Source organism: Populus nigra, chromosome 5, assembly GCF_951802175.1.
Source record: "Populus nigra chromosome 5, ddPopNigr1.1, whole genome shotgun sequence".
Classification (NCBI taxonomy): Eukaryota; Viridiplantae; Streptophyta; class Magnoliopsida; order Malpighiales; family Salicaceae; genus Populus; species Populus nigra.
Genome location: NC_084856.1, coordinates 22,410,895 through 22,438,276, shown reverse-complemented (window position 1 = coordinate 22,438,276; position 27,382 = coordinate 22,410,895). Strand labels below are relative to the sequence as shown.

The following is a 27,382-nucleotide window of genomic DNA, read 5'->3' as shown; positions in this document are numbered from 1 at the left end:
TGAATCCACCTCAATCACTGTCAGAAAAACCATGCAATTTCAGTGTTTTACATTGCATAAATTTAACACCAAAACTGCATGTTCCTTTGATGTATCATAGGATACGTTTGGCTGCCCTCATATGTAGCTCACTTGGACAATGCATAAACCTTGATAAAAGGTTTGTTGCATAAAAAATGTCAGGTCGGGTTGCTGTCAAATACAGCAAGCAACCAATCAAGCTTCTGTACTTTTCTTCATCTACCCTGGCAGTCCCATCCTCTTTGCTGAATTTATCCTTCTGATTCATTGGAGTAGTAGTTGGTTTGCAATTCTCCATTTGGAATTTCTTCAAAATCTCCTTCGCATATTTTTCTTAACCAATGAAGATCACTCCTCTGCTTTGTTTAATCTCCATGCCAAGAAAAAAACTCATGAGTCCAAGGTCACTCATTTTGAAAGCTTGCATCATGTCCTGCTTGAACCTTTCAATTTGCTGCAAATTACTTCCAGTTACAAGTAAATCATCAACATAGAGGGACACAATAAGAACATTATCATCAATTTTCTTCACATAGAGGGTTGATTCAGAAAGACTTTTCTGAAATCCAAACCCTGTCAAGTAGTCATCAATTCGGCCATACCAGGCCCTTGGTGCCTGTTTTAATCCATAAAATGTCTTCTTCAGCATGTACACCTTGTCTTCTTCTCCTTGAACAACAAATCCAGCAGAGTTGAGAATAATTGGGAGGCTTAACCTGATGGTCAGCCAACCCTTTCTATATATATAGGTAGGGCAATATACAATAGTAATGGTGGAGGTTACCACACAAGAGTATGTCTACAATATTTCCTATATACAATATTTCCTATATAAATATATTCTATAATATGCCCCCTCAAGCTGAGGGTGGAGGATCAACCCGAAGCTTGAAACAAAAAGCAGTAAACGAAGAAGTAGGAAGTGGCTTAGTGAAGACATCGGCAAGTTGATCCTTGGAGGAAATAAAACGAATCTGAATTTCCTTCTTTGCAACTCTATCTCGGACAAAATGATAATCGACCTCAACATGTTTAGTGCGAGCATGAAAAACAGGATTCGCAGACAAATAAGTGGCACCAAGGTTGTCACACCAGATAATAGGAGCAGAAGTGGATGGAATCTGGAGATCTGTTAATAAATACTGAAGCCAGATAACCTCAGCAGTGCCATCAGCTAAGGCTTTGTACTCAGCCTCAGTAGAAGAGCGAGCAACTGTGCGTTGCTTACCAGATTTCCACGAAATCGGCGTTTGACCAAAAAACACAAGGTAACCACCCGTAGATTTTCTGTCCTCAACACTGCCTGCCCAATCTGCATCTGTAAAACCATGTAAGGCAAAAGAAGAACTGCGAGTGATATGTAAGCCATGTGATGCCGTACCCCGAAGATAACGCAATATGCGTTTCACGGCAGCCCAATGAGAATCTGTAGGAGCATGCATAAACTGACAGACTCTGTTAACAGCAAAGCAAATATCTGGGCGCGTAAAAGTGAGATACTGAAGAGCACCCACAATTTGACGAAAGCGGGTAGCATCAGAAAACAATGGATCGGGCAGAATGGTAGCTTTGGATGTAGAGATAGGGGTATCAACTGGTTTGCAAGATAACATACCAGCCCGAGTGAGGATGTCAAGTATATATTTATGCTGGCAAAGCATAAGACCCATACTAGTAGACTGAACCTCAATACCCAAAAAGTAATGAACAGAACCCAAGTCGCGAAGCTTAAATTCTGAGCTCAGTAGCTGAATGAGGCGTTGGAGCAGAAGAGAGTTACTACCCGTAAGCAGAATATCATCAACATAGACTAGAAGATAGCAAATATAAGCACCAACAGAGAAGATAAATAATGAAGTATCCACCTTAGAGGCACGAAAACCAATAGATAATAGGAAATCATTCAGACGAGTGTACCAAGCCCGTGGAGCCTGTTTTAAACCATACAGAGATTTATGCAATCGGCACACATGAGAGGGGAGAGCAGTATCAACAAAACCTGGAGGTTGTTTCATGTAGACCTCCTCATCAAGAACACCATGGAGGAAGGCATTATGGATGTCAAGCTGATGAATTTTCCAACCACACGAAACTGCAATGGAGAAGACTAATCTGACGGTCGCCTGTTTGATGACTGGACTAAAGGTTTCAGAGTAATCAATACCTTCTTGCTGAGTGAAACCTCTAGCAACCAGACGCGCCTTATACCTCTCGATGCTGCCATCAGATTTGCGTTTAATCTTGTATACCCACCGACTACCAACAACATTCATGGAGGGATGAAACGGCACTAAGGTCCAAGTTTGGTTTGCATGTAAGGCCTGAATTTCCTCACGCATAGCACTATGCCACGCCTCATATCTGTTAGCATCATTAAAAACAAGTGGCTCATGAGAGGGGGGAGAAACTACCCGGCTGAAGGAGACAGCAGAGGTTGCAGCAGTGGTTGTGGACAGTGCTGTCTTGGGCTGCCTTGGACGAAGAACCATGGGATGTTGACGAGCAGCTGGGCATGGAGAAGTGGGGCTTGTACCTGGAAGAGGCTGAAGAGGATATGAGGAGAGGTCTACACAGAGCTGCAGACCAGCTGGAGAAGCAGTGGAGGGACTGGTCGGCACTGTAGACACTGGTGAGGCTGCTGCAGAACTGGGAAGAGCTGATGCAGAACCGGGCTGCTCTGTTACAGCAGACCTGAGAACATGCACATTCGGTGATGGAGAACCTGTACCTGCATAATTATCATTGGAAAGACAAGCATATGGTGACAGTATGGTAGTGAGGGATGGTGATGAAGGGGTGGCAGAATCAATGGGCAAAGTGGTAGGCTGGTGGGGTGCGGCAGAGGGCAGAATTGGGTTGTGGTTGGGGCTGGTTTGGTAAGTAGTAGGCTGAAAAGATGGAGGAGGGTGCAAGGATGGAAGATAGGTAGGTGGGGTGGGAGGTACCGGTGAGGATGTTACCTGTTCAGACTTCGCAAAAGGAAAGACATTTTCATGAAAACGAACATGACGGGAGACATAAATACGATCAGACTCTAAGTCAAGACAACGATAACCAAGATGAGATGAGCTATAACCTAAAAACACACAAGGGGAAGACCGGAAATCTAATTTATGAGCATGATATGGACGCAAAAAAGGAAAACAAAGACACCCAAAAGTACGTAGGAAGTTATAATCAGGAGTGCGTCGAAACAGACACTCAAATGGAGATGTATTTTGGAGAACAAGAGTAGGCATGCGATTAATAAGGTAGACCGATGATTCAAAAGCATAGTTCCAAAATCGCAATGGGGCACTACACTGGCCTAAAAGGGTTAGGCCAGTTTCGACGATATGTCGATGACGACGTTCAACAGTGCCATTTTGTTCATGAGTATGAGGACAAATTAACCGATGATGAATACCAATGGTCTGAAAAAATTTATTTAATTTACGATATTCACCGCCCCAATCAGTTTGAACAGATTTAATTTTAAGAGAAAACTGACGCTCAACAAGTGTTTGAAAACGTTGAAAAGTGGAAAAAACATCAGATTTCGCAACAAGCGGATAATACCATATATGTTTGGTATGCGCATCAACAAAAATAACAAAATAACGGAAGCCATCAGAAGAAAACATAGGGGCAGGACCCCAAACATCACTAAAAATTAATTCAAGCGGGGCAGAAGTTTTGTGACCCGTAGGTCGTAATGACAAACGGGACGACTTTCCTAAAGGACAAGCTTGACACTGAGTAAGAGAACGTCTAGAAGTACATACGATTTTATTTCCGGAGACTAACAAATTGAAAATGCGAGGGGTTGGATGACCCAAACGACGATGCCACAGGTCGGCAGTCGCGGAGATGCAAGGAGACCAAAAAGCTTGAGGAACTGACGTGGCAGAAGACTCGGAGAGGACATAAAGGCCATCATGACTCTGACCGGAAAGGAGAACTTCCTTGGTGACGAGATCCTTCACAAAAAACATAGAAGCGTGAAATTCAAAATAAACATGATTATCACGACAGAATTTTTGAACAGATAACAACGGTTTGGTAATGTGAGGCACATGGAGAACATTAGATAATGTAAACATGCGTTTTGGGGAATGTAATTTAGTATGTCCAATATGGGATATGTCAAGGCCCTTACCGTCACCAACATGCAAATAATCATTACCAAGATAGGGTGCAGAATCGGTCAGAGTTCCAAGATCAGGTGTGACGTGTTGATTTGCGCCGGTGTCGGGGAACCAAGTCGCATCAGAGATATTCCCAACCGCAAGATGAGCAGAGGGCTGCGGAGAGCTGCTACGAAACTGGGAACAATGGGGAGCTGTGTGCCCAAAACCGGAGCACAATTGGCAGCGTACATGCTACTGTCCAGACCACTGCCTAGCGCTGGAATTTCGCCTGGTTTGCTGCCAGTGGTTTGGTCGCCAATCTGCAGCAGATTGGCCCCTGTTCTGGGGAGTGGAACAGTTGCTGTGGGGACGCCAATTACCTCTAGAGCGACCCCTGTTGCGGCTGAAGTTAGAGCTGTGATGAGACATAGCATGGTGTGCAGAAAACTGTGGTGTTGGCAGCAGAGGTGGCTGCTGCGGCAGAGAAGAAGAAGACAGCAGAGAAGGAGCGGCAGCCATGGAATGGAAAGAGTTCTTGTGCAGAAATTCATGGGTAAGAAGGTGGCTATGAAGATCAGCATAGGATAGCGGTTCTGCCTTGGTTATGAGACTCGTTACCAAGTCTTTGAACTCGCCATGAAGGCCACGAAACACATAAAGATTGAAATCTTCAAGAGACATGGGACGACCAGCAGCAGCCAATTCATCAAATAACGATTTGGCTTGCTGCATATATAGACTAACCGAGGAGTCACCTTGCCGAAGGTCTTGAAAGGAGCCATGGAGTTGCATGATGCGAGAATTAGACGGAGAGGCAAGCGCTTTCTCAAGAGTGCGCCAAACACAATGCGAAGTAGAACAATCTACCACGAGATGCAACACATCCACGGAGAGAGAGGAGAGCAAAGCACTCAAAATAAGTTGATCCTGTTGCTTCCAACGAAGAAAAGAAGGGCTGATAATGGAGGAAGAACTAGCAGAACTGTCAAAAATATGAGATGGAGGACACGGCACGGAACCGTCAACAAAGTGAAAAACACCTTGACCAAGGAGATATGGCTTCATCTGCATTCTCCAATAGAGATAATTTGTGTTCGTAAGCTTTAGCGAAACAAGTTGGTGAGTGTTCGCTAAAGGAACAATAGTTGTAGTGTGAGTTCCCATGAGAGGTAAAGGAACGGCAGAGACTTGGGAGGAAGAATCAGAGACAAGCTCTGCAAGTGGAGGCTGCTGTGGAGAAGAAAGGGCACCAGCGGCAGCAGCTTGGGGAGGGTTGGCCGGCTGTGCTGCACCACCTGTGGAGAGGGAGAAGCCGGCGGCAGCAGTAGAATCCATGTAGAGAAAGTAAAGAGAGGGTCGGCTGCAAAGGAAGGAAGGAAGAAAAGAGTTCTGACGGCAGAAGGCTCTGATACCAAGTTGAGAATAATTGGGAGGCTTAACCTGATGGTCAGCCAACCCTTTCTATATATATAGGTAGGGCAATATACAATAGTAATGGTGGAGGTTACCACACAAGAGTATGTCTACAATATTTCCTATATACAATATTTCCTATATAAATATATTCTATAATAAGCAGGTTGTTCAACATAAATTTCTTCTTGTAAATCGCCATTGAGGAAGGCTGATTTTACGTCCATCTAGAACACTTTCCAGTTTTTGTGTGCAGCAACAGCAAGCAACAATCTGATGGTGTCCATCCTTGCTACTGGAGCGAATGTGTCTGAATAATCCACCCCATACACTTGAGGATACCCCTTGACAACCAGCCTTGCCTTGAATTTGTTGATGGAGCTGTCAACATTCAGTTTGGTCCTGAAAATCCACTTGACGCCAATAATGTTCTTGTCTGCAGGTCGATCAACAAGTTCCCACGTATGATTCTTTTCAATCATGTGTATTTCCTCCTTCATTGCTTCCTGCCATGCTGGATTCATCTGCGCATCTTCATAATTTTCTGGTTCACAAACAACCACATTGCTCCTTTGATAGATTTATTCAAGTGATCTGGTGCCTCGTACTGGTGATTCATCAATTGATTCATTTTGCAGGGGAGTAATAATTTGATCATCAAGTACCGTGATCTCTTGTGTTTCATCCTAGTTCCATTTGTCGTCTTCATGGAACTGCACATCCCGTGTAATTGTAATCTTCTGGGTTTGAGGTAGGTATACTTTGTAGGCTTTAGAAATTGTGTTATAGCCAACAAAGATACCTTGCATTGCCTTCTTGTCCAGCTTGTCCCTCTTAATCTGTGGAATGTGAACAAAACATGTGCTGCCAAAAACCTTAAGAAAACTAAGTGAGGGTTTGTAATTATACCACACTTCAAAAGGAGTTTTTTCTGTCAAAAGCTTTGTCAGGAGACGATTTTGCAAGAATACTGCTGTGTTAGCAGTTTCTGCCCAAAAAACTTTAGGCAAGTTCTTCTCATGTAGCATGCATCTAGCCATCTCCATTATGTATCGATTTCTTCTCTCACTAACCCCATTCTGCTCTGGAGTGTAAGGGGCTGTGAGTTGATGCTCAATGCCAGCTTCTTCACAATAAAGATTGAATTCTGTTGATGTGTATTCTTTGCCATTGTCTGAACGAATTGCTTGAATTTTGTAGTTGCTTTGATTCTCCACATTCTTCTTGAATCTCCAGAAAATTCCAGCCACCTCTGATTTGAATTTCATGAAATAAATACAGCACATTCGAGAGAAATCGTCAATAAACAGCAGGTAATATTTACTGCCATTTAATGATGGTGTGCTTAGAGGACCAGCCACATCGGTATGAATCAGCTACAGCTTTTGGGATGATCTCCAAGTTGATCTCGGAAATGATTTTCTATTCTGCTTACCAAACTGACAAGCATGACAGTACAATGTAATTTCAGTAAATGGAGGTATACCTCTGACAGCCTCAGAATTCTTCATGGTAAGCATCCTTTGTTGATGGCAGTGCCCCAACCTTTTGTGCCATAACTTAGTATAATTGAGTTTTGTTGGGAAAGCATTATGCTCCTCCTCAAATGGCAGAAACGAGAAACTTTTGCTCTTCATTCTAACTTGTAGAATTTTACACCCAACAGCATCAAAAATACAGCAATGTTGATTTTCAAAAATCACCTTCATTCCTTTCTCAATTAATTGCCCCACACTCAACAAATTCTGATCTATATTAGGCACATAAAGAACATTTGCAATTGTTTTTGTACCTGAATTTGTTGTGATGGCAATTGTTCCCTTTCCCTTGGCTTCAATGCATTCACCATTTCCAATTCTGACTTTTGCAGCTTCTGTAGGCTGCAAATTTCGGAAAAGACTTTTATCAAAAGTCATGTGGTTGGTGCAACCACTATCAATTAGCCAATGGTCTGAGGTGGTTTGAACCGAGAAGCATGCAGCCACAAACATCTGATCCTCATCATCTTGGTTCGCAACTTGAGCATCTTCTTCTTGTTTTTGATTTTTGAATCTGCAGATTATTGCCTCATGTCCTAGCTGATTGCACTTGCTGCACCTTGCATCAGGCCTCTTCCAGCATTTGAATGGTGGGTGACCACTCTTGTTGCAGTGTTGACAAGGTGGAAAATTCCTTTTAATAAATTTTCCTTTGTTGTAACCTTGATTTGGTTTAATGCTGCCTGAAGCTGCGTTCTTCCTGAAGAACTTCTTCTTGTCATAGTCTGCAAATTTTGCTTGCAAAGCACCTTAAATTGCATGATCCTGCCTCATAAGCCTTCTCTGCTCCTGAGCTTGTAAGGCATTTAGCAACTCTGTCAATGTAATTTTTGACAGGTCTTTAGTATTCTCCAATGTTGTAATTGAAGCTTCATACTTTTCTGGTACTGTGACCAGAAGTTTTTCAACAATTCTGGAATCTGCAAATGATGTTCCCAGCAGCCTGACTCTGTTAGCAATCCCCATCAATTTGTCTGAGTACTCCTTTATAGTCTCAGAATCCTTCATCCTTTGCAGCTCAAATTCACGTATCAAGTTTAAGCTTTGCATTCCACGAATTCTTTCATCTCCTGCATATTCCTTCTTCAAGTAATCCCAAACATCCTTTGCTGATTGAAGTGACATGATCCTGGTGAAAATGGTTGTGGAAACAGCAGCAAACAGACATGCCTTCGCCTTCGATTTCTTGGTCTTTCTCTCCTTATGACTTTTGATCTGAGTCATAGTTGGATTATTAGGCAGTGGTGGCACCTCATAATTCAACAACTTCCCACAAATCTAAGGCTTCTAGGTGAGTTTCCATTCTTACTGCCCATAGTTGAAAACTCTCTCCATTGAAGATTGGAGGAGAAATATGGGTGAAACTTGATTCAGAATCCATCACAGGCCCTTCAAGAAAATTGCTCTGATACCAATTGAAAGAGTTTGAAGAGATTGAAAAGAAGAAGTGAAAAACAGAATGCAGACTTTGATTTGAACAGTGGAAGTTTTTACTGTTTTATTGAACTGAAAAATATCATTGATTGCATATTTTGTTTCAGCAATCTTTACACGTTTAAATAGATTTGAAACAAACTGATATTGCTGGTTTGTAGCACTACAATGTGCCACGTTCAGCTGATCACTAACATGACTACTAACATAAATGTACCATGTTCAGCTAACAATATAACTGACTCCTAAAGACTAGTTCACGTCCTGAAGACCAGCTCTAGTCTTTTATTTCAGCAGAATTAAAATAACAAAGACAGACAATACTAAAATAAAACAAAGGCAGCAACTTAAGGCATAACTCCAACACTAAGTAACCCTGTGTTCGTGTTCCTCCACCATTTTTCCATTTCCTATTACATGTGTATTGGATGTTTGTAAAGAGTTGAGCTCCTCCCGTGGCAAGCACCGGATTGCAATTACTTATGCTGCTTAGGAGCAACCTCCGAGCTTAGCTGGGCAGGTGAAAGAAAGTATGCAGAAATACAAGAGGCATGAATGGATAGGTGACTGATCAAATATTCAACTTGACAAATGAAGCGAGTAATACTAAAGTAAATTCATGCATCAAAATTCATATTGAATACGGCTTCTGTTTTATTCTCATGAAATTTTCAATGATACTTAATCTTTCTGTAAATTTTGAAGTACATTTCTTGTTTTGAGACCCAATGGAAGAACTTGTAGATTTGTGCGCAGCAGCCACCTCAGGTTAATTTCCGGCTAGCTTTTTGATGACAACTAAAGAAATAGAGACTTGCTTACTAAACTCTATTTTCATAGGGGTCAAAGGAGATATCGCGTTTGATTTTCCAGCAAACACACCCTCGCATGTCTCCGCCGAGTCTATGGCAGCTCCAACCCATGTACTGGCATCACCATAACGATTACAATCCAAAGCTGGCAGCGACTCCTTAATCTTTTCAATTGCAGTCAGGTAGAACGCAGAACAACTTTTAAGTTTTTTCAGAACGCATTGATCTGAAGTTGTTTTTAGCAACACACTGATGTGGTTGTGGATTCTGGTGCCATCTTGCAATGCTTTCTGTACTGCAAGCTTGGCCAAGCCATGGATACCAAGTCCTTTGTTTTCCAGGAAGAATACGACTGTAGATTTGCACAGCTCCTTGTCTAAGGTGTGGCTACAACCTTCAGTTATCAAGCGTTCATTCTGGACTAACAGATTGATGTGTTTTAAACCAGTCAAGCATAGCAGGCCAAACTTTGCTTTCATGAATGTAAATGGGGAATTTCGTTGTAATAGTTCCTCGAATCTATCTTCGCATTTCGTTGAGTTCGCCAAGGCATCCGTGATACATGTCTTGGCATCATCGTAATTTTTAGCATCCAAAGCAGCCAGTGATTTGTTAATAAGGCCAACTGCATCTTTGTAGTTGGTAGAACAACCTGTTAGGCTTCTCGTAGTGTACATGTCCGAAGTTTTGAGTAGCAACGAGTTGACGCGGTGGTATATTGCATTCCCATTTGATATTGCTTTCGTTAATGCAAGCTTGGCTAGGCCTTTGAAATCAGCATTTGGAATTGCATTCTTTCCTGCAAGTTCGGCTATGATTTTGAAATCAGCTTCTACTTTGATTTGATTCGTGGAATTTTTGTGGGCTTTAGCAATGAGATGATTGGAAGAGAGGACAAGAACTAGGACAAGGCAAAATGGAATGAGCCCATGTAAAGAACCCATGCTGTTCAATCGGTTCAAGCGGCCGGGATCGTGCAGGAATCAGTGTGTTGAAGGAAGGAATGGTTGATTGGAAAAACAAGGACAAATTAGAAGATTATATAGCCTTCATTTCTTACAACATTTTTCTGTTGTGTTCCTATTTTTACGTAGGAGAAAACTCAGAAGTTGAACCAAGCTATTTTTGAACTATTTACATGGCTGTCTTTCTTGATTCTAGAGTTGTTGCTTCTATTTACATGGCGTTGTGGTTAAATTTGGTTGAAGCTTTTAGGCTACAAACAAGGACTAGCTCAAAAATGCCACGCCTCAGATTGGAAGCAAAATGATCCAAAATGGCTTGGAAGCTCCAATAAATTTTGCGGTTATCTTTTGAACATGAATTGTTAATAGCAAATTCTTTTCCTTCTCAGAGAAAGTAGTTAGGACCAGCTCAATTCACCTTCTGAGTTGTCTTCTATGTAAAAATAGGAACAAAACAGAAATTTGCTGTAAAAAATGAAGGCTATATAATCTTCTAACTTGTCCTTGTTTTTCCAGTCAACCATTTCTTCCTTCAATACACCGAATCCTGCTCCATCACGGCCGCTCGAACCGTTTGAACAGCCATGGGTTCTTTACATGGGCACATTATATTTTACTTTGTCCTAGCCCTTGTCCTCTCTTCTAATCATATCCTTGCTAAAGCGCACAAAGATTTTGAATCTGAAAGTAAAGCGCCAGCTGATTTCCAAAGCCTAACCAAACTTGCACAAGAGAATACCTTGTACAAATCTTCTGCCGAATCGGTCCTGGAAAGCAAAGGAGCAGTTGATTTTCAAGTTCTAGCAAAACTTACAGGAAAGAATGCAATTAAAATATTGATTTCAAAGGCCTAGCCAGGCTTGAATTAAAGAGTGCAATAACAAATTGTACAGAAATATATAACCGCATCAACTTGTTGATAAGGAAAACTCAGCATCCATACATTAAGAGATGCCTAACAGGTTGTTCTGAGAGCTACCAGGATGCAATTGGCCTGATTAAGAAATCATTGGCTGCTTTGGATGCTAATGGTTACGCTGATGCTAACATATGGATCGCAGGTGCCTCCGCAATTCAACGGCATGTGAAGGTTGTAGCCAAACCTTAGACAAGGAGCTGTGTAAATGTACTGTTGATTTCTTCCTGGAAAACAAAGGACTTGGTCTCCAAGGCATGGCCAAACTTGCCGTAGAAAATGCTTTAAAATATGGCACTAAAATACACAACCACATAATCAGCAAGTTGTTAAAAACAACTTTAGATATAAACATTCAGAAAAGCCGTAAAAGTTGTTCTGTGTTCTACATGTCTGCAACTGACAAGATTAAGGACTCGCTGCCAGCTTTGGATTCTAAACGTTATAGTGATGCTAGCACATGGGTTGGAGCTGCCACTGACTGGGCGGAGACATGTGAGGATATCTTCGCTGGAAAATCTCATTTGACCTCTATGAAAAATGAGTTTGAGAAGCTAGTTTCTATTGCTTTAGCAGTCATCAAAAAGTCTGCAGGAAATTAACCTCTAGTGTCTCTCGCACACAAATTTACAAGTACTTTCATGGGGTCTGAAAACAAGAAATGTAGTTCAAAATCATAGAAATACAGTCATCATTGAAATTTTCATGGGAATGAAACAGAAACTTTTTTCAATATGAAATTTAACGCATTACTTAACTAGAGCATCGAATTGTCCAATACTGGTCCAGGAGACTTTTTAAGAGATATTTTTTCTGTTTTGTATTTTTTCTATTACAGTTCAACACGTACTTTTCTTGCTCTATATTTTTATTGTTTGTACTAGAATTAGCACGTATATATACACTTTTCTCGTTCTTCAACGTTTAACGTTTCGTGTTTATTTGATACGAATTTTCCGAAAAAACAACTCTAGAATCAAGTGAAACAGATCTCAGAAAGAAATTTTCTTTTATCCAATGAACATTTATCCATGTCTAAAAGTTCATCTTTTAGCCCCTTAATTACATGAGATGCCTAAATATTTTCTGTAAACTTGAAGAAATTTGGCCTTGATTATGTCTGAAGTATTTGATGCACAGCTGAAACCATTCCTTTAAAATGTCTCAGAATAGTGCCAGGCATTATTGCTAGTTAGCTTTGCCGGTAAAGTCACTTATCCTAATATGAGTTGCTAGTGAAAAGTGAATGAGCTAGTTTATTTCGATGGATGAAGAAATGAGAGCATCTAGTAGTGTTGTGAGTACACAACACTTGATCACAGTTCCTAAGCTTATCTGTTGTCAGTATTTATGTTGCATGCTGTCATAAGCTGAGAAGGACAAAAATCAGAATCTTGGAAATGCACACCCATCAATGGGAACACTAGAATTTAAAAACTTGTATCATCACTCAGCCTCTCATTTAGTGTCATTTGTTGCTTTCTGATGCTTCACAATCCTCTTAAATTTTAAAGCACTCTATATATGAAACAGGCCATGCCACAAAGAGTTCTCAGGTAAAGTTTTTTTTAAAAAAAAAAAGGAAGAAAGAAAAGGATAGAGCAGTAGAGAGATGAAGCGGATAAGCCATAGAATGGCGAAGGTGAAAGGAATTGACATGCACATAGCTGAGAAAGGCCAAGGTCCTGTGGTACTATTGCTCCATGGATTTCCAGAGCTTTGGTACTCCTAGCGCCATCAGATTTGTCACGACCTGAATCCCGGGTCCATGACCGGCAGCGCAGGAGCGGTGTCAGAACAACACCCCACCTACGCTAAGCCTCAAAACGGACATAATTTATTTAAAAATACACAGCATTTCATAATCTTCAGAAATATTATATTATTCAAAATTGATGAAACCAAAAGATAATTTAAAACTCTTCATTAGTAACTAAAACAAAGATGATAATTCATAACATTCACTACATTTGTGATGTTTTGAAATAAAATGAGTAGGTAAAAGGCAATAAAGCCCTTGAAGGCTAAAAATGAGTATAAATGAATAAGGGATATTGTAGTAATTGAACAAAAAGTTGATAAATATAAATAGAAAAAAAATAGAAGAAGAGAGCTGTGTTTTAAGAGTGAAAAATTAACGAGAGAAGAGAAGAAAAGGGGAGGAAGAAGAAGAGAAAAGGGGGAAAGATAAGGGAAGGAGAAGAGAGTTGGAGAAAATAAGTTTAAAGGCAAGATTATATATAAATGTGTGTTCTTTAAGCTTTAAACTTACGTTTTGATAAATGTTAGGGTTTTGAAGATTGTGTTTTGAGTTTGATTGATGAATTAATTTGAATGTTATGGGTTGATTGTGGTGGGTAACAATTTAATTAGTTGATTTTGAGAGATTGTAGGTAAAGATGATGATTTTGAGTTATGATTTTGTTTGAATGGTGAATTTGTGTTAGAAATGAGGAGATAACAGTAGGTAATCTGTGAAATTCTGAGTTTGAGGTTGAAGATGATAAAATTTCGGTTTGGTCCCTCTATTTGTGAAAATTACAGTTTAGTCCCTAAACTTTGGGAAAATTATAATTTGACCCCTAAATGTATTTTGAGTTTCTGGACGGTGTTATTATGAGATTAAGGATGATTAATCTCAGTTTGGTAATTGATTTGGAATATTTTTAGTTTGGTCCCCTAATTTTAGGAATTTACATTTTAGTCCCCAAACTTATGAAAATTACAATTCGGTCCCTGGTCAGTTCTAGACCAAGTTGAGGATGGGCTATGGGTGAAAATTTAGTATGGTTACGTATTTACAGTTTGGTCCTCCAATTCAAGTAAAATTATGTTTTGGTCCCTGTTTTGGAAAATTGTCGTTTTTGTCAATAAACTTAGGAGACTAAACCTGGTTTTATTTTATGCATGGGATCTTTTGTTTGAGTTTTTTTTTAGTATATTTCATATATTATTGTAGGTTCTCCTAACGATCCTCAATAGGATTTCGGGTCTTTTCCTCTGACATTCCTTTTAGTTCTATATTTTCCGAGTGAGTGGGATAATCTTTAATATGCATATATGATAAATAAATATGTATGTTGATTATACAATGAGTACAACTAGTTAATCTTTTGAATATTTATATATGTTGCTTTATTTTCCGAGTACTCATTTATTTTTGAATTTGCACTCGCAATATGTCGAACTAGATTCTATTTAATATGATATACATTTCTCTGATGATTCTATAAATATCTATTATGCCTTGATATAGGACTTGTCAGTAACTCCATGCTAACAGAGAGTAGTTAGCCTATGTGCACACAGTATTTTGTATACCTAGCTGGTGAGAGAGGCATCAGCCTGTGGCGACTGATCATCCTACAGTGGTCACCTTCGGGTGTCATCCAATCTCTGACATGTATTCCACTATGTTATGATGATATGTTTAGTATGTATATGTATATGTATATCAAGATAAATCATCTTGCAAACTATTAATATCTAAAATATCTAAAATGTGTATTAAATATTATTCCCTCACTGAGTTGGTTGAACTCACCCCTCATTCTTAATATTATTTCAGGTTCTTAGTTTCTGATAGCAGGTGGACTTTGTTGAGTGTTCCTGTTTCTTCAGTTTTGGTAGGTATGCCTTGCTTGTTTTGGAAGGCTTTCCTTTTAGTTTTGATTCGATGTCTTAGACGCTCCACCATTACCTTGTTTCAATTAAGTTTGGATTTTAACAATGTAGTGAGTATTATGAATTATTGTCTTTGTTTTAATTACTGATGAAGAGTTTTACACTATCTTTTGGTTCCATCAGTTTTGAATAATATAATATTTCTGAAGATTATGAAATGCTGCGTATTTCTGAATAAATTATGTCCGTTTTGAGGCTTAGCATAGGTGGGGTGTCCTTCCGACACCTCTCATACGCTGCCGGTCATGGACCCGGGAATCGGGTCGTGAAAAAGGTGGTATCAGAGCATGGTTTTATTAAAACCTCGTAATCTATTTTTATTTATTTATTATTATTCAAAACCCTCATAATATGTGGAGCTTAGGATCTATCTTGTCTTGATGTCATTCATATTATAATTCTCCAATCTAGTGTTTGGTGTGTCGTCCTTAAAACTCCTTAAAGTTATGTTGATACATATATATATATAAATGCATTCTTTTAGGAAATATACCGAGAGCTAAACATGTAGTTAATACCGATTATGTCGGTAATGATCAAAAGGACATTCCTATCGCTCAGCTTAGGAAGGAGAGGCACACAAAAAGGGTTAGAACGGGTTCGCCTCAACCAATAAAAGCAAAAGTTCAGGATGAGGTTGAATTTGAGGGAGACTATGGTCTGGATGTTGGTAAGAACCAGGAGCAGGAATCCCATGATAGGGTGTCTTATACTGATAGTGCTTTTAGATAAGATTGGGCAGGCCATGCAGACCCTGGCTGACCTTTTAGCTGAGAGAGAGAAGGAGAAGGATAAGAATGCATCTTCGACTTCCCATACTGTGCATGGGGTGAAAGTGTCATTGTCAGAGTTCCTTAAGCTGACACCTCCTACCTTTGAAGGGTGTTAATAACTCTGAGGACCCACAACAGTTTTTAGATGCAATGTGGCGTAGGTGTGAGGCCATGGGGTGCACGGATCATCATGCAGTGACTTTAGCATCTTTCAGGCTAGAAGGAGAGGCGGCTGTGAACTAGTATGAGTTCAAGAGGGGTGAAAGGGCAGCTAGTTCGCCACCGATGGCGTGGAAGGACTTTTCTGAGATTTTTTTGGAGCGTTTTCTACCTGATAGTGTGAGGGAAGCCAGATCATATGAGATTGAGAAGTTGGTTCAGGGTGACTTGACTGTGACAGAGTATGAAGTGGAATTCACGCGTTGTCCAAATTTGCTGGGTATTTGGTACCGATTGAGGAGAGGAAGATCAAGAGGTTTGTTTGGGGTCTTAATAGCTACCTATTCAAAGCTATTGGGGCTCATGAGTTTAAGACGTACTCAGCCATAATGGATCGTGCCCGAGCTATTGAGGCACGAGAGTTAGAGGATGAATTATCAGTGGGTTCGATCAAGAGGCCCAAGGTGGCGGATCAGTTCTCTTTCCAGCAGCGGTCTGATACAGGTCCTAACAGGGGACATGGAGGTCGGCAAGGCCAATCAAGTCGGTCAAGGAATTTCTTGTCGAGGTCTACTGTCAGGGGAAACAGTAGACCTAACATGAGTAGAGCTAGTCCGACTCAAAGTCGAGGTATTGTTCAGTTAACACCACAAGGTTCAGATGGGAGGCCTCAATGTCAGTCTTGTAGGTCTAGGCATTATAGCACAGTTTGTTATAAGCAGATAGGAGCTTGTTTCTGTACAAAAGCACCAGGCTTGGACCACCGTTTGTTTCGATTGAGGGATTGTCCGAACCGAAACAAGCGGTGGTCCAAGTGATCAGTCTGCCTGCAACCGAAACAAGCGGTGGTCCAAGCCTGATGCTTCTGTACCGAAACAAGCTCCTATCTGCCTATAACAAATTGTGTTATAATGCCTAGACCTACAAGACTGACATTGAGGCCTCCCATCTAAACCTTGTGGTGTTAACTGAACAATACCTCGACTCTCAGTCGGACCAGCTCCACTCATGCTATGTTTATTGTTTCCCCTTACAGTAGACCTCGACAAGAAATTCCTTGACTGACTTGATTGGCCTTGCCGGCCTCCATGCCCCCTGTTAGGACCTGTATCATACCGCTGCTAAAAAGAGAACGGATCCGCCACCTTGGGCCTCTTGACCGAACCCACTGATAATTCATCCTTTAACTCTCGTGCCTCAATAGCTCGGGCACGATCCATTATGGCTGAGTACGTCTTAAACTCATAAGCCCCAATAGCTTTGAATAGGTAGCTATTAAGACCCCAAACAAACCTCTTGATCTTCCTCTCCTCAATCGGTACCAAATACCCAGCAAATTTGGACAACGCGTGAATTCCACTTCATACTCTGTCACAGTCAAGTCACCCTGAACCAACTTCTCAAACTCATATGATCTGGCTTCCCTCACACTATCAGGTAGAAAACGCTCCAAAAAAATCTCAGAAAAGTCCTTCCACGCCATCGGTGGCGAACTAGCTGCCCTTTCACCCCTCTTAAACTCATACCAGTTCACAGCCGCCTCTCCTTCTAGCCTGAAAGATGCTAAAGTCACTGCACGATGATCCGTGCACCCCATGGCCTCACACCTACGCCACATTGCATCTAAAAACTGTTGTGGGTCCTCAGAGTTATTAACACCCTTCAAAGGTAGGAGGTGTCAGCTTAAGGAACTCTGACAATGACACTTTCACCCCATGCACAGTATGGGAAGTCGAAGATGCATTCTTATCCTTCTCCTTCTCTCTCTCAGCTAAAAGGTCAGCCAGGGTCTGCATGGCCTGTCCAATCTTATCTAAAAGCACTATCAGTATAAGACACCCTATCATGGGATTCCTGCTCCTGGTTCTTACCAACATCCAGACCATAGTCTCCCTCAAATTCAACCTCATCCTGAACTTTTGCTTTCATTGGTTGAGGCGAAGGGGTTCTAACCCTCTTTTTGTGCCTCTCCTTCCTAAGCTGAGCGATAGGAATGTCCTTTTGATCATTACCGACATAATCGGTATTAACTACATGTTTAGCTCTCGGCATATTTCCTAAAAGAATGCATTTATATATATGTATCAACATAACTATAAGGAGTTTTAAGGACGACACACTAAACACTAGATTGGAGAATTATAATATGAATGACATCAAGACAAGATAGATCCTAAGCTCCACATATTACGAGGGTTTTGAATAATAATAAATAAATAAAAACAGATTAAAAGGTTTTAATAAAACCATGCTCTGATACCACCTTTTTCACGACCCGATTCCCGGGTCCATGACCGGCAGCGCATGAGCGGTGTCGGAAGGACACCCCATCTATGTTAAGCTTCAAAACAGACATAATTTATTCAGAAATACGCAGCATTTCATAATCTTTAAAAATATTATATTATTCAAAATTGATGAAACCAAAAGATAGTGTAAAACTCTTCATCAGTAATTAAAACAAAGACAATAATTCATAATACTCACTACATTGTTAAAATTCAAACTTAATTGAAACAAGGTAATAGTGGAGCGTCTAAGACATCGAATCAAAACTAAAAGGAAAGCCTCCCAAAACAAGTAAGGCATACTGACCAAAACTGAAGAAACGGGAACACTCAACAAAGTCCACCTGCTATCAGAAACTAAGAACCTGAAATAATATTAAGAATGAGGGGTGAGTTCAACCAACTCAGTGAGGGAATAATATTTAATACACATTTTAGATATTTTAGATATTAATAGTTTGCAAGATGATTTATCTTGATATACATATACATATACATACTAAACATATCATCATAACATAGTGGAATACATGTCAGAGATCGGATAACACCCAAAGGTGACCACTGTAGGATGATCAGTCGCCACAGGCTAATGCCTCTCTCACCAGCTAGGTATACAGCATACTGTGTGCACATAGGCTAACTACTCTCCGTTAGCATGGAGTTACTAACAAGTCCTATATCAAGGCATAATAGATATTTACAGAATCATCAGAGAAATGTATATCATATCAAATAGAATCTAGTTCGACATATTGCGAGTGCAAATTCAAGAATAAATGAGTACTCGGAAATAAAGCAGCATATATAAATATTCAAAAGATTAACTAGTTGTACTCATTGTATAATCAACATACATATTTATTTATCATATATGCATATTAAAGATTATCACATTCACTCGGAAAATATAGAACTAAAAGGAATGTCAGACGAAAAGACCTGAAATCCTATTGAGGATCGTTAGGAGAACCTACAACAATATATGAAATATGCTCAAAAACAACTCAAACAAAAGATCTCAATGCATAAAATAAAACCATGTTTAGTCTCCTATATTTATTGACAAAAACGACAATTTTCCAAAACAGGGACCAAAACATAATTTTACCAGAATTGGAGGACCAAACTGTAAATACATAACCATACTGAATTTTCACCCATAGCCCATCCTAATTTTGGTCTAGAACGAACCAGAGACCGAATTGTAATTTTCATAAGTTTGGGGACTAAAATGTAAATTCCTAAAATTAGCGGACCAAACTAAAAATATTCCAAATCAATTACCAAACTGAGATTAATCATTCTTAATCTCATAATAACACTGTCCAGAAACTCAAAATACATTTAGGGGTCAAATTATAATTTTCCCAAAGTTTAGGGACTAAACTGTAATTTTCACAAATAGAGGGACCAAACCGAAATTTTATTATCTTCAACCTCAAACCCAGAATTTTCACAGATTACCTACTGTTATCTCCTCATTTCTAACACAAATTCACCATTCAAACAAAATCATAACTCAAAATCATCATCTTTACCTACAATCTCTCAAAATCAACTAATTAACTCATTACCCACCACAATCAACCCATAACATTCAAATTAATTCATCAATCAAACCCAAAACACAATCTTCAAAACCCTAACATTTATCAAAACATAAGTTTAAAGCTTAAAGAACACACATTTATACATAATCTTACCTTTAAACTTATTTTCTCCAACTCTCTTCTCCTTCCCTTATCTTTCCCCCTTTTCTCTTCTTCTTCCTCCTCTTTTCTTCTCTTCTCCCGTCTGTTTTTCACTCTTAAAACACAGCTCTCTTCTTCTATTTTTTTTTCTATTTATATTTATCAACTTTTTGTTCAATTACTACAATATCCCTTATTCATTTATACTCATTTTTAGCCTTCAAGGGCTTTATTGCCTTTTACCTACTCATTTTATTTCAAAACATCACAAGATTCTTGCATTAAGCTCCCTTGGATACCGTGCTGTCGCACCAGATCTTAGGGGATATGGTGATCTTAGGGGTAGAGCAAGTGTTTGTTGTTGCACATGACTGGGGTGCGTGCTGTGGTTGGATGGTACTTGTGTTTGTTCAGGCCTGATAGAGTGAAGGCATATGTCTGCCTTAGTGTTCCATACAGGCCAAGAAATCCTAAAATGAAGCCAGTGGAGACAATGAAACTTGCCTTTGAAGAAGACTATTACGTGTGCAGATTCCAGGTTTTTGTTTTCTTTAGCATATAATGCATGGTTTGAACTTCAATGATCACAATTTTTAAGGGACTTATGGTGTGGCAAATTTTTGGATTCTAACATCTCCAAATTTGGCAACTGTTTGTGTAGATTTAGTGTATGAAACAATTAATGCTGACAACAATCACTTTGTCATCTGCTAAATCTATACGTAATATTCTCATCGAATTTACTTTTCGGAAAATCTCATAAGAATTGAATGAATAAGTGGATCTTACTGCCAAGTCTCATATTTTTGTGAATGTCAGTTCGGTAAGAATAATACAGACAATTAGAGGACTACTCAAAACAAGTTGTGTAGGGTTTTGGTATGAACTAGTGCAAAAGTACTGTCTATTTAATGTGGTAGGAACCAGGAGTGATTGAAGCTGAGATTGCACGTGCTGGAACTGCAGAAGTGCTAATGAAAACCTTGACAGATCGCAATCCAGGTCCCCCTTGCTTGCCTCAAGAAAATCCTTTCGGAATCTATCCAGAGAATCCAGTAACCCTGCCCTCTTGGCTCACTGAAGCAGCCTTGCTTTCTATGCCACAAAATATAGCCAGAAGGGGTTCACTGGAGGGTTGAACTACTACAGAGCTCTGGATCTGTATGTTTTTTCCTTTTCCTAACTAGCAGCTGAACCGAATGTAAACCCTTAACAACTTGGTCTAACAGTTACAATCTGGTGGTTGTAGGAACTGGGAGTTCACAGCACCGTGGACTGGGACACTGGTGGAAGTTCCTGTAAAGTTTGTTGTGGGAGATCTTGACATGGTCTATACTACTCCAGGGGCGAAGGAATTTGTAAACAATGGAGGATTCAAGCATCATGTGCCATTGTTGGAGGAAGTTGTTGTGATGGAAGGAGTCGGTCATTTCATTAACCAAGAGAAGGCAGAGGAGATCAACAATCACATTTATGACTACATTAGCAAATACTGATCTGTTTTCTTGCCGTTCAAGAACGCATCCAGAACCATATTCTGCAACCCTCCACGCTTTGGGATCTCCCTTGAATAGAAGAACTCGGTTCCAGAGCACGAGATTATCAAACTAGAATAATCTTGTTGTATTGCAAATTGTTGATTTACAAGAAATACATGTTTCAATTCACCTGGTAGCTTATAATTGATTTCTATCAATCTAATCAGGCTTACCTTTTCATTCACTGGCTTCAATAATTAAATTGCAGAACCTTTTTAATGTGGGTTGGGATTAAAATGCTTTGATCTGATCTGAACAATCATCCATTACTGTCTCTTGCAACTTTAAAACACGAGATGAACAGAAATGAAGCCCGTGTTCCTTTTCTATACTGAGCCGACTAAAGTTCTAACAAGCCAACTTAGCTATTAGCCTACTGTACATTCACAAATAGTGGACGTTTAACAAGCTGTTCATCCCGCTCCTAGCCATCACGCAGCTTAATTGGCTCCAGCGAAACGTCAAAGAGAAGCTCGTTCACAAGACAGGCTCAAAACCAAGACTAGAACAGACTACTACCATGACAATGGCATGGGCACAAATTTTGACTGACGGATGTATAAAGAAAACAAAACTTTGGGCCGTTATAGGAAGAGAATCATATGTTCCACGAGTTTAGTTAAATATTGTTGAGAAAATTGAGATCCTCAAAAACTCATTGTGCATGACCAAGCATGATTGCTGTGCATTAAACAATCCAAGCAGATAAATAGATAACCAAAGTTAAAATATCATGAAAATGATCCTTGGATACCTAGAGTTGCACAAAAATTGGAACAGTCAATCAAAACAAACTGCCTCACTCTCACTAAAACAAAATTAAACCCTGAAGCCCCTACTGTTCCTCTTTCCTCTAGCTTTCTCAAACTTCCTTCCCTTGGCGCGCACAAATGGTTTGGTATGGCTGTGTGGCACACCTGGAGCTGGGCCAAAGTGTTTGACAGCTTCACGAGCATTCTTCGGACCTCTGAGGAGAACCTATAAAACGGAAAAACAAAAAAGGGATGAACAAACATCCAACTCAAGAATGAAGTTCGGTAATTCATACAATTGCCAGAATTCAGAGGATGGTTGGCATTGCCACTACCAAGATAACCGAGAAAATCACAGCAAGTGGCAACATGTAAATCATATTAAACGATAGATAAACTCCAAAGCAAAGAAACATTTAAAGCATACTCAGCTTGAACCCAAAAGCAGTAATAGATTACGAACAGCAATCAAGAAAATCAAATGATCAGATCAATTAAACTAAGACCAATCACCAACAAACATAATGAATATAAAATGAAGTTCTGCAATAAAACAAATTAACCAACAAACTAAAAGGAGTACATACTGTGTTCTGTCCCAGTGGAGCTCTCAAAGCAAGCTGATCAAATGTCAAGCACTCTCCTCCAGCCTTCTCAATCCTGGCCCTAGCTGTCTCTGTAAACCTCAGAGCAGTGACTTTCAATGCAGGCACCTCATAGACTCTAATATCATCAGTTACTGTCCCAACAAGCACAGCAATCTTGTCCTCCTATACATGAAACAAACAATGAAATAAAATACTAAATAAACAAACAATACAAAAACACTTTAAAGGTAAAAAATGCTAACCTTTCCCTTCATGAATGTAATAAGCCTAGAAAGAGAAAGTGGGGCCTTGTTGATCTTGCTCATAAACAGCCTCTTCAATATCACAGCATTGAACCTGCTTCCAGTTCTCCTCACAAGAAACCGGTACAGCTAATAAAAGACCACGGTTTCAAATCAATCACATTATACATAACATCCTTCTAAAGATTATAAAACAAATGGGGATTTTGACTATTCAGTAAAAAAAGGGTCTGAGACCTCAGCATAGCCAACACTTCCAAAAGAACATAAAAGATTTGAACTTCGTAGCAAAAACAGACATGGGTTTTTCACGTCTGTCCTTCACAAAAAGGACTATATAATCAAAAAGATCAAAACTTTATAGAAAAGTAGACATAGGTTTTTGAAAACTAACCTTAACAAGAAGCTTAAGATAGATATCATCCGACTTCGGAGCTGTACGTTTGGTCTTCTTGGACTTACCTCCTCTTTTCAAATCTATCCCCTGGAAATGGAAAAAAAAAAAAAACCAACAAATCAGTAACTGAACCATATGCACACAGATACGTAAAGATAAGTATATTCGTATGGAGAAGGGAGGCACCATTCTTGAAGCTTTAAAGCTACCCGCCGCTACTGCTAGTGGTGCTGCTGATGGGAGACGGAAAGGGGAACAAAACGAAGCTAGGGTTTTTAAGTAGTTATATAGTTTAATCTATATGTGTAGGTGAGGTCTATTGGTGTTTATGCAGATGCATCACTTACCGTCCACGTGGGAAACAAAGTTTGTGATCTTATATAGGGTTTGATTTGATTGGGCTTGATCAGATAGAATCGTTATGGTTAGTTGGGCTAGGAAGTAGTATGATTTTGTAAGATTTAATGGATTTTGGACTTCCCAGCCCAATTCGACCGAGTAAAGTTTTTTTTTATTTTTTTCTTAGGGTCGAGAATAATAATCATAACAGATATAAAATTTAAGAGTGGTTAAATATGTTTTTCTACATTATTTTTCATAAATTTGATATGCCACATGAAAAAAAAATTCTGAAAAAAATTATTTAAATATAGTTTAATTAAAAAAAATTATATATTGCATTACCAAACACATGATCAGATAATTGTGTATTTAATAATTTTAATAAAACAATGTTTAAATTATATTAGATTTTCAATTATAATCATGTAATGGAAGAGGCTACCTCTAACCACTCTCAAATTCATGTACAAAAGTGCAAAAAATTGTGGTAACCCTAGCTAAATAGCCTCGGTCAATGTCTTAAAACAGAAAAAATAAATAAATAAATATAAAATAATTTTATCTCGAAAATAATTTTATCGTATTGCACTTCCGTCTTTATTTTTATTGTCTTTGCATAATCTATCCCAATAAAGCAACCAAACACTACCGCTGTGATTCACCAGATACACATAAGTTTTAAATTTTCTTTACTGTGTAATAAGAGAGAGTTGACGGCAATGGCCTTCCTTTTTTCCAGCACTAGATTGTTAGTTCTTATGAAGCTAACTCTATCTCACTCAATTGGCCTTATTTCAATGAAATTTGACTGGGGCTCAACATGCAAACTAATCAGACGAGTTAATCACAAAAGAAAGTTAGATTTCGCCACCGATATTGTCAAGATATCCGAGAAAAGTAATATCCATGATCGCCTCATTAAAGGATTGATCTACATGGTAAAAGCAATTTCTGTCGAGTGTACAAGGAACGAAAGGTGACAACACGCAGAGAAATGTTCACACAATTCCTTCAGCAACATCGGGAAACAGGACAGCTGCATAGCCTTGATGAATATATGCTCTTTGCGACTTGTACCAAAGACCATACAGCAGTTGTTCTTGGAAAAACCTCAATCTAAACGCTCCATCTGCATGATACAATTAGTAAACTTGATTATATTTGTTACTAATCAGCCACATCATGCTGACTTTTTTCTTCTAAAAATGCCAATTTGATAATAAGAAAACAGTGTATGCTCCAGTACAGTATATACTCCAGTATATATATATATATATATATATATATATATATATATATATATATATATAAACAAGCCCAACAAGTGATACAGTGCGCAATAATCTTAAGTTCTCTTCATGTCATAAAATTGCTCCAACTTTAACATTAGGTTCAAAGGGATGGATTTTGTCTATCTTAACGGCCCTTCATAAAGAAATTGCCCTGCTATTTATTTACATAAAACCAGATCAACATGGCATTTGGATGAACAAAGAGTTGAAAATTTTATGATGACCTACCTTCCATAGACCATCGTTGAGATAATGCATGTTGTCCACGCCAATTCCCTTGTTGATTGACTTTCTGTGAATCAAAGAAATGCTTCTAGTTATAGCATATGCCAATCACAAAGGGAACAGACAATAGAATCAGTGGTGATTTACAAGTCTCTCATGCATTTGTTTTATTTTATAGACTTTGGAAAATATAAAACTATAGCATGGTCAAAATCACTCCATCACGCTCCTAGAGCCCAGATCACCACCCACAAAATTGAAATATCGTGTTTGAATAAGTTAGAAAATAACTCACATGTCTTTTGCTGACATTTTTGTAAAGCCAATAGCAAGGGCATGTTGCTTTCCTTCAGCCATTATAGCCTGGAAGTAGTACACATTTTTGTCAAGGAAAAGCAAAGAGTAACAGAACTCCTATGCAGCATACTAGAACTGAAACAGCAACCATAAATGTCATGATTTATGAAAAGAACTGATCAAGAATAGACATTCTAAGTACAACGCAGTTCAATTTCATACCACTGGAGTTTCAGCATCCACTTCATCATCTAGTGCACCACCAGGAGATGTAAGTCCAGGACACATTATGTTAGCACCAGCAAGGACAAATTTTATTGCACCCCTATCAACTTGCAATTTTTTCATTATGTTTGGATCTGTAGAACCAGCAATTAAAAAAGAAAAATACATGTCAGGATGTAAGCTTCCATAAGAACAACACGTAAAAAGCATTTGACAGGTCTTCCCATTAGAAAAACTAAATGAAAAAACATAGAGACAAATAGCTCCTAGATCTTCTTATCTTGAAGCATCATAAAAAATATAATCCAAAAGCCCAATTTTCTTTTCCTGGTTACTATCTCTAACAAGTTTAGAGACAAATAGATAAAAACTCTCATTCTGATTCAAAATAACATAACTACTTCTTTCTTATAATCTTTAAATCATTCCAAATGCCCAAAACTAATACCTGAACAGAACTATCCACTTCTTCCCACATAAATCTTACAGTAAAACTAGTGGCTGTTAAGAGCAAACTGAACCAGATTTGAGTCTAGAGATGCATCCAAAACCATAACAGCAAAGGAAATCAAAACGTAAGGAGAAATCAGGCATGCACCATCATCCATATTCATAAACAACAATAACACCTTTTGTTTTAAAAAACCACATTTTTCACCCACTACATTACGACAAACAGACTAAGCATTTCTACGATAGCATACAAACCTTTCTCATCATTTACACATAACAATAACAACAAACCACATCAATCAAGAAATCCAAACCTAAAAATTCACTACTTAACAAAAAGCACACGGTAATAACATCATTAAAATGTCATTTCAGACAAAGAAAGAAACACTTTTGCTTACATTGATGAAGAAGTCGGAGCGTAGGCATGTAAGGTCCATCCCTTATATTAAAAAACAATGGCACATTATTCACCACCACCAGATTCAAATGATTCTGACTGCATTACAATCACAATAAAAAAAATTTTAAAAATAATCAAAATTCATCAACAACAAAAGCCCATCAATTATTTCACACAAGTCAAAAATTACATTACCATTTAACAACAATTAAAGGCGATTTCTTTGGCAGAAAATCATCCAATACTGGTTCAAGTCCTGGGTACTGAAAAAACAAAAACAAAAATCAAACTTCAGAGAAAATTCATGACAAAATTGAAAAATAAAAAAATGGGTTTTACTTCTTGTTTAATTTCGAACCTCATCAGCAATGCTTTGTCGAATTTTGCGTTGAACTGATGCTTTCACTTGGTTTTGTGACGATACTTCATCACTTGAAAACCTGAAAAAATATAAGAAAAAAGTGAAAAATATTGAGAGAAAAAAGTGAGAGACGGAGAGAAGAAATGAAGGATTACTTTTTGAACATTTTCGAAAGATTAAAGAGTAAGCGATTGATTAAATTTAGGGTTTTTGTAGGGTTTGGATCGATCCAATCTGCAAATACGGATTTTTTTTTCTTTAAGCGGTTAATCAAAATTTAATGAGAGTGCAGTTAACTGAACCGCGCATGTTAGACTCGTGTGCTTATTCCAGGAGCTGTGCGCGGGACAGGCTTGTGGGCTGGGTTTTGTTTGGGCTTGATTGGTATTAATAAGAAAAGATAATTTTCCTTATAAAAAACAATCCAAAACAACAGGTTCG

General features: G+C 38.8%; 2 protein-coding genes and 1 pseudogene across 2 annotated transcripts; 1 reads left to right on the top strand and 2 right to left on the bottom strand.

Moving 5' to 3' along the window:
* Positions 1-12,771: 12,771 nt before the first annotated feature.
* Positions 12,772-21,302, top strand: LOC133694911 (uncharacterized; annotated as a pseudogene).
* A 707-nt stretch (positions 21,303-22,009) lies between these two features.
* On the bottom strand, positions 22,010-23,684 carry LOC133695104 (large ribosomal subunit protein eL18y). Its single transcript, XM_062116915.1, has 5 exons — positions 23,530-23,684; positions 23,341-23,430; positions 22,947-23,075; positions 22,684-22,866; positions 22,010-22,322 (listed from the first exon to the last, which is right to left on the bottom strand). The coding sequence occupies exons 1-5, from the start codon at positions 23,530-23,532 to the stop codon at positions 22,164-22,166; spliced, it is 564 nt and encodes a 187-aa protein (XP_061972899.1). The 5' UTR covers positions 23,533-23,684; the 3' UTR covers positions 22,010-22,163.
* Positions 23,685-24,525: 841 nt separating this feature from the next.
* Positions 24,526-27,254, bottom strand: LOC133695105 (uncharacterized). The gene is made up of 8 exons (XM_062116916.1): positions 27,097-27,254; positions 26,939-27,020; positions 26,776-26,843; positions 26,579-26,676; positions 25,722-25,858; positions 25,498-25,565; positions 25,206-25,269; positions 24,526-24,814 (listed from the first exon to the last, which is right to left on the bottom strand). Exons 1-8 carry the CDS (start codon positions 27,105-27,107, stop codon positions 24,797-24,799), a joined length of 546 nt encoding a protein of 181 aa, XP_061972900.1. The 5' UTR covers positions 27,108-27,254; the 3' UTR covers positions 24,526-24,796.
* Positions 27,255-27,382: the final 128 nt, after the last annotated feature.

What these genes read in the sequence shown, in the direction of transcription:
- LOC133695104 (XM_062116915.1), bottom strand. An exon ending in TTACATTCATGAAGGGAAAG is followed by an intron (nt 22,867 to 22,946) that starts GTTAGCATTTTT and finishes TTTCATGTATAG; the next exon opens with GAGGACAAGATTGCTGTGCT. An exon ending in CTCCACTGGGACAGAACACA is followed by an intron (nt 22,323 to 22,683) that starts GTATGTACTCCT and finishes TCCGTTTTATAG; the next exon opens with GTTCTCCTCAGAGGTCCGAA.
- LOC133695105 (XM_062116916.1), bottom strand. An exon ending in CCTTTAATTGTTGTTAAATG is followed by an intron (nt 26,677 to 26,775) that starts GTAATGTAATTT and finishes ATTGTAATGCAG; the next exon opens with TCAGAATCATTTGAATCTGG. An exon ending in GCTCCGACTTCTTCATCAAT is followed by an intron (nt 25,859 to 26,578) that starts GTAAGCAAAAGT and finishes CTGGTTCTACAG; the next exon opens with ATCCAAACATAATGAAAAAA.